The sequence below is a fragment of the Scophthalmus maximus genome, chromosome 6, assembly GCF_022379125.1.
Source record: "Scophthalmus maximus strain ysfricsl-2021 chromosome 6, ASM2237912v1, whole genome shotgun sequence".
NCBI lineage: Eukaryota > Metazoa > Chordata > Actinopteri > Pleuronectiformes > Scophthalmidae > Scophthalmus > Scophthalmus maximus.
Window position 1 is genome coordinate 6056154 of NC_061520.1, and position 6923 is coordinate 6063076.

The 6923-nt window shown below is 42.9% G+C and overlaps 1 protein-coding gene across 5 annotated transcripts in view; it reads left to right on the top strand.

Moving 5' to 3' along the window:
• The window catches only part of phc2b (polyhomeotic homolog 2b (Drosophila)), a 32731-nt gene extending 26273 nt beyond the window's left edge, over positions 1-6458 (top strand). For all 5 annotated transcript variants that reach the window (XM_035631732.2, XM_035631734.2, XM_035631731.2 and 2 more), the window contains 6 exons: positions 639-850; positions 1498-1627; positions 2017-2122; positions 2227-2341; positions 3543-3867; positions 4015-6458. In XM_035631732.2, the coding sequence (XP_035487625.2) occupies positions 639-850; positions 1498-1627; positions 2017-2122; positions 2227-2341; positions 3543-3867; positions 4015-4169 (1043 nt within the window). In that variant the 3' untranslated portion in view covers positions 4170-6458. The remainder of the gene's footprint in view (positions 1-638; positions 851-1497; positions 1628-2016; positions 2123-2226; positions 2342-3542; positions 3868-4014) is intronic.
• The last annotated feature ends 465 nt before the right edge of the window (positions 6459-6923 follow it).

Sequence of the window (6923 nt, forward strand, 5' to 3'; positions counted from 1 at the left end):
TTGTTCCGGTTTCTTTGCTCCTTTGTGACAGTAAACTGAATATCTTTGGTGTGTGGACGAAAAAACCCCAAATCTTCGGGGTTTTGGGAAACACAGTTGACATTTTCACCATTTCATGACATTTTATGGATCAAACGACTCATCGATTAATCGAGAAAATGAAAAGTATCGTTCGTTGCAAGCCTAGATTGAACTAGCATTAAGTTCCACACCTCCACGCTCGCGGAGTAAGTTTCTTATTTGTAAGTTCATTTTGGACCAGAATTAATAAATCAGTTATAGATTAATCTGATGATTGTGTTTCTGTTCTAAAACGTGTAAGAGATTACTTGAAGATGTCCATGACAGTTTCCTGAATCTCATGGTGATTTCCTTTAAATTTCATGTTTTGTCCAATTTACAGTGTAAACGCCCCAAATACTCAGATTAATATAAAAGATGACGGGGAAAAAACGTCATTTGATGTTTGCATTTGTGATGTCTGCCTTTTTTGCTTTTAAAGTAACAGAGAAACCATTCGTCGTCTAATCATTCCTGGTGTCACTCAAACTGACCCCAGCAGTGACCATTTTTCACGGAGGACAATGATCTGACGGACATATGTAACCGGACTGTGTTGTGTTTTCGTCTTGGCTCAGTTGGGGGGTCGAGCAAGAAGCCGGCCGCCGCACCTGGGACTCCACCTCCTGCCATGACCTCGGGACACGAGAGCGAGGCGCCCAGTGTGACGGGCAGCGCGCCGCAAAACGGGGAGAACAAACTGCCCCAGGCCATCGTCAAGCCCCAGGTCCTCACGCACGTCATCGAAGGCTTCGTCATCCAGGAGGGAGCCGAGCCGTTCCCGGTCTGTGTAAGTACCTGATCTCACTCTTTTGACCTCGCAGAGAAATGAGATAAACAACCCAGAGCCGCGACACTTCTCCAGCGTACATGCACGCAGGGAACTGTCAACAGGCAAACACACACACACACACACACACACACACACACACACACACACTCTTTCTCTCTGATGGCAACAGTAGTGAGAGCCCACAGCTTGTGTTTTGATTCAGTCATTAATAATAGTCAGGCAGAATTCTGTAGCTGTGAAACGGATGAAGGTTTGTCTCAGTTACTTTGAATGAAATGTTAAACTAAACTTTTTATAAAGATGCAGAATAATGTTTATGATAATTTCTAGACTTTGTGCTCGCTGCCTCCTCCTGGACGTTTTGTGTATATGCTCATTATATACGTAGAAAGAGCTGAACAAACAGAGTTAATGTAAAGAAAGTGATATGATTCTTTCAACTTGGACTGAAAGAGACAAACAAAACAAGAAAACCCTTAAATAAAAATTAAATAATTGACCACTAAATAATTTCAGCAATAAAATATGTACACATGTAAAGTATTCTTTGTTCTTTAATTTGCTGCCGTGACGTTGTCCGGCTAAATTTCAGGAACTTGGGACTGTTTCATTTACAGTCGTAAACATTTTCTCCCTTACTCCAGGTGGAGCGTCTGCCCATTATCATCGACAGCCCAAAGAAGCTGGATCATCAGCTCTCCTCAGACCCGGACAAAACTCCGCTCAGCAACGCAGCAAACACCGACTCAGAGCCGGAGGACCTGAACCCGCCAGGTGGGCCACAAAGAACTCAGCAAGCGCAAGAAGGTTGTGTAATGTCAGGCAGTTTGATGCTGAAGAAACTTGGGGTGTTTCAATCCCAAAGTCAACAATTTTATTTGTACTACTTTGAAGGTTTATACATTTTCAAATTGACACGCACCTTTCTGTCCTTAACTCAGATTTAATGTTGTGGAATTACTGGTGGTACTGACTCGACAAAGAGCTTGAGCCTCTGCGATAAATGCACCAGAGCCGGTGCTTTACTCGCTGTCCCTTTTGTGGCCGCTCAGAAAAAGTTTGCTCTCTGTGCAGCTGCATGCTTCTGCATCTCTTCACCAAACCACTTCAGTGTGGCTCTGAGTGTCTGTGACTCACGGTTATGTTGTTTCCCCCTTCCACAGAAAAAGAACAAGAGCCCAAGCTGACGTGTGAATACTGTGGCTGGGTCGACTTTGCCTTCACCTTCAAGGCCTCGAAAAGATTCTGTTCCATGGTTTGTGCAAAGAGGCAAGTCAACCTTTTAAAATATTTGTTTTTACTGAAACGATTGGCTGCTCCCTCCTGTAAAAAAAAAAAAAACAAACCCTGATAATGGATTGTTTTGTGAACAGGTACAATGTGGGTTGTACCAGACGGATGGGCCTTTTCCGTCCAGAGAGGAGTAAACCGACCAAACGCTGGCGAAGAAGATCTCAGGGGCGTTCCAGTATAGAGGCTAAGAAGCAGGTAAAGGAAAAACACGCACCTGAACCATCACAACTAAACGCCCTTACCTTAACTCTTAAGGTGCGTTCACACCAGACGTGAGTAGGTTACATACAAAGTCAACTCAAAGACACGACTGGATGCAAATTCCGCATCACTTGCGTCGGGAGGCGCAAGTGTGTCTGTGTGTGCGCTTGTTCAGAGGAGGTTTGTCGGAGAAAGTGGAAAGAACAATGGGAAAATATTCGCATGAATAAGAACAAATGTTCCAGCGACCAAACTCTGTTACTTGTGTGATGCAACACGAACGTGAACGCTGTGAACGCACCTTTGCCCTAACCTTAAAGCTACACTGTGTAATATTTAGAAGAACTTATTCACAGAAATTGAATATATTGTCCATAACTATATGTTCATATATGTATAATCATCTGCAGCAAAGAACCAGTGTTTTTTCGTCAACTTTGAATGAGTTAAATATAGTTACATGAAGTGGACCCGACCTACGTGTGAGTCGCCATGTTTGTTACGTCTTGTTGAATTTCCAGCGCTGCCTCAAAGTGTCCCCTGTCAGTTGGCTGCGGTTTGCAACTTTACCACCAGATGCCGCCAGAAAAGTAAAAAAAATTACACACTGGGGCTTTAACTTGAATGTAACTACAAACTTAAAACCAAGTCTTAACACTCAAACAGCCGTATGGACCCCTGGGGACCTCAGTTTTGTCCCCATGAGTGACACGAGTCCCCATCGGTTGGTTTGTATTCTGTCTAAAGTCCCCACCAGAACTTAAAGGCAAGTTAACACACAAACACTCACACTCGGTCCTTCGCGCTAGAAAACGTCCTCATCGACACTTCACCTCCTATCACATACTGCTTCTCCTGCACATTTCGCAGGCTGCACTTTTCACACCTTGTGCCTTTTAATGAATCAAAGCCTCATTTGTGCCGGTGCCTGATCGCCTCCCTCTGCCTTTAAAGGGTCATTACGTGCTCTATGATCCTTGTCGACCATTTATTGTCGACCAGGACAAAGTGTGGAAACAGTTGGTAAAGATTTTCTGCATCCTACCACACATTATGTCGACATGAACAGCAACTGGATTTGTTTGTTGACCTCTTTGAAAGTTCGTCTTCATCTAAGTGTTTTACTGATGAGCCATTCATTTCTTAAATGCTGGGCCTTGATGTCATTAACCTCAATGTTTCCCACCCTCCTCAGAAGCTGTCCCCGTCACCTCAACAGACTCCCGGCGGTTCCGTGTCCTCACCACATCCCTCACAGCCCAGTCAGGAGGAGTCCAGCCCGTGTTCGGACATGTCCAGCTACGAGGAGCCTCCGTCTCCCCTGTCCGCCGCCAGCTCGGGACCCCTGGATCCCACCCCGGCCCCCGCTCAGGTCCCCGTCCGCCGGCAGCCGAGCAGGGCCTCGGACCAGGAGGGCTGCGCCGTGAGAGACGCACCTTCACTCTGCCAGCGGTTCATACCCAACGACCCCACCAAGTGGAACGTGGAGGAGGTTTACGAGTTCATCTGTTCACTGCCAGGTCAGTGGAGTAAACTGTTTGTTGGGAAACATTAAAAAAAACAACAACTGACAAACTAAACCTGCCAGGTTCAGTTCATCTTATTCTTGCCTACGGATCCTGTTTCACTGAAATTAACCTTCACTTCTTCCTCCGCTGTGCACGCAGGTTGTCAGGAGATAGCGGATGAGTTTCGGTCTCAGGAGATTGACGGACAGGCCCTGTTGCTGTTGAAGGAAGACCACCTCATGAGCACCATGAACATTAAACTGGGGCCTGCGCTCAAGATCTTTGCACGCATCAACATGCTCAAAGACTCATAGCAGTAAAGTGTTTGTGTGTGAGTGTGAGAAGAACAGTGTTTAAAACCTTGGTGCAGGACGGAGGATGCGTCACTGTAGTACTGACGGCACTACGAACTTTGCCTTCTCCCCACCACCGGGCTGGTTCCTGTGATATAGGATCTCACTTCTGACTTGACTCGACCCCACAAACGGTTCATATTCAACAACCATGCGACTGTTGAACCTCGGCTACTGGAACTAATGGTGGTTTCACCATGAGCACTGGAAAACATTCAAAGTTCAAGTTTGAAGGTTTTATATAAGATTCATTGCGACTAGATGTCGCAGGCAATGTCGGACCAAAATCCAAAAGCTCCGTCGGCCACATCTCCCCCTCCATGTCTCATCTCCGCCCTCCCACATCTCCAACCTCCCTCTGTGTTCTCAGCAAGTTGGTCTTAAACGTACAACCAAAAGCACAACCAATAAAGAGCCGGAAAAAAAACTATTAAGCTGGCTACCATGCAGACTGGTGAAATGGATAATTGCTACTCGCCATACACACGTGTGTGTAACCCTTAAAGCAGTTGTTTGATAGTTAAATCCTCAAACAACTGCTTTAAGCGATTTTAATGCAATACACTTTTTGTAAAATTCAGCAAATATTTAGTCACGGTCCGCTAGCTGTTGGTGTGTGCGCTGAAAAATAAATCAGATTTTTCTACACAGCACCTGGCTTTGTGAATTAAATTTGAATAAAAATGGTGCAGGCCACACCTCAAAACACTTTGTGTAGTTTGTAAACATCACTCCCGACACCTTAAGAGACGCCCTAGCACTACGACACTGCGACTCAGGAGTTTTGGCCTCGTGTTTAGCACGTCCGTCTCCCATCCCATAATCTATGTCCAAAATCGCTTACTGCCCCTTTAAAAACAGTGTGAACAGAGGATTGAAAGGAAAATCGGGAGCCACAGTGAGATCTGTGCCAAATTCCCAAATGTGGATTGTCATATAATATTTAATGTTTAATCTTTCTCACTTCTGAGCTGTAATCTTGATATCTGATGCAGATACAAAACGGATGAAGAACACATTGAAAAATGTCACTTATGTTTGTTCCACCGGATGTCAGGGGGTCGGGGTCACATTCAAACCAACGGGCAACGTGGGAAGCTCGGGTTTTACGGTCAGCACCTCAAACCCAGAGGGACCAGGAGGGGCCACTGGTCTTGGGAGGGTGGGTTCATGTATCACCTAATTAAATCTCTTATTTCAACCTGCCCATTACACAGCTACAGACGACTCCCCTGTGCTTTCACGCACCTTGCTGTGTTGCATTATAAGATCTAATCATAATGCAAGGCAAGAAATATGATAGGAGCACTTACTAACAACCAGGTGTGGACGTTGGCGGCAGGAAGACAACTTTTATCAAATGTTATTTAATCGGATAACGCGCGTGTGAACTAACTCAACGATCACAGCGGGTGAGAACGGAGCAATTCAATTCGGTGGAGAAAACAAGGCAGGGAGAAGCGTTGCCAAAGTTTACTAACTGTTCAGTTCATTGTGTGTTTGTGTTGGTTCAAGCTGCAACACGGTCGAGTGACTTTATTATTATATTATTTTATAGACATATTTGTACAGTTTTGTCAGCGTGCAAATGAGGGCGGGATGGCTGCGTGTGTGTGGGGCTGGGAACAGAAGATTGCATTTATTAATTTGCTCTTTTATTCAGTAGATGCCCCTTTGCCTTTTTTTTTTTACACTCACTGTTCTAGAATATACAGCTTGATTTAAGCAGCGTCTTTTGTGACATTGATTTCTCTTTCATGAGGAACTTGCCAGGTTGTTTTTTTTGCCTAAGATATGACATTGATTTCTATTCTCAGTTTCATAGGACACTAAGTTATCAAATTAATAATCAGGGTATGCTGCACCCTGCATTTAGCACTTACTTTCTTTTAATTTCATGTTCTGAGAGTCACAACTGTGCAGTACTTCAAACAGGTTTATAATATGTACATAGCAGCTCAAGTGACGAAACTAACTTTCTTTTTCTTAAGTTATCCATGTTAATTTTAAAACAGAAATTTAATGAATGTGTTTAATATTTTGAAATATGCAAATATATAAATATGGCCTCTGGAGTTGTTTTGTAATGCTTTTTTGCTTTTTTCTAATGAAAATATGATCATATCTATTTGTGTTTTTGTGGCTGTAATGGCAGGTCAACTTTTTTAGATGATGCTTTTGTTTAATGCTTGTATTTATCGAAAAAAAGTTTGTTACACAACATTTTGCAATTATAAATAATTTGCAGTACGTTTCTGTCTCGGGTCAATTTTTAATGCGTCTGTGGAGAATTATTATTATTTTTTATTCTGAAGGAAATATTACATTTGGGGTGTGTTTGTTTTATTTCATTTTCTTCTTGTAGGCATTGGAAGTTCCACATATGTAGGCAACCAACAATCCAAACCCAATGATATAAAAGAGAAAAAAGCAAATCATGTTATAAGTTTTCATATTTGGGAAGCAAAAGCCAACAAATGTTTAACATTTGTACTTGATCACTGATAAGAATAATATTCTGTTGGTCGAGTAACAAGCAACTCCTGCGATAAAAATATAACAATGAGGTGAACTTTATTGATCCCTCGCAGGGAGATTGAAAGTATCACAGCATCAAAACAAAATATTAAAATGTATCAAAAGAACAAAAACATTTGAAGACAGATAGAATATTCAACCAAAACTGTACAAATGTAAATAAGAAATATAATTATA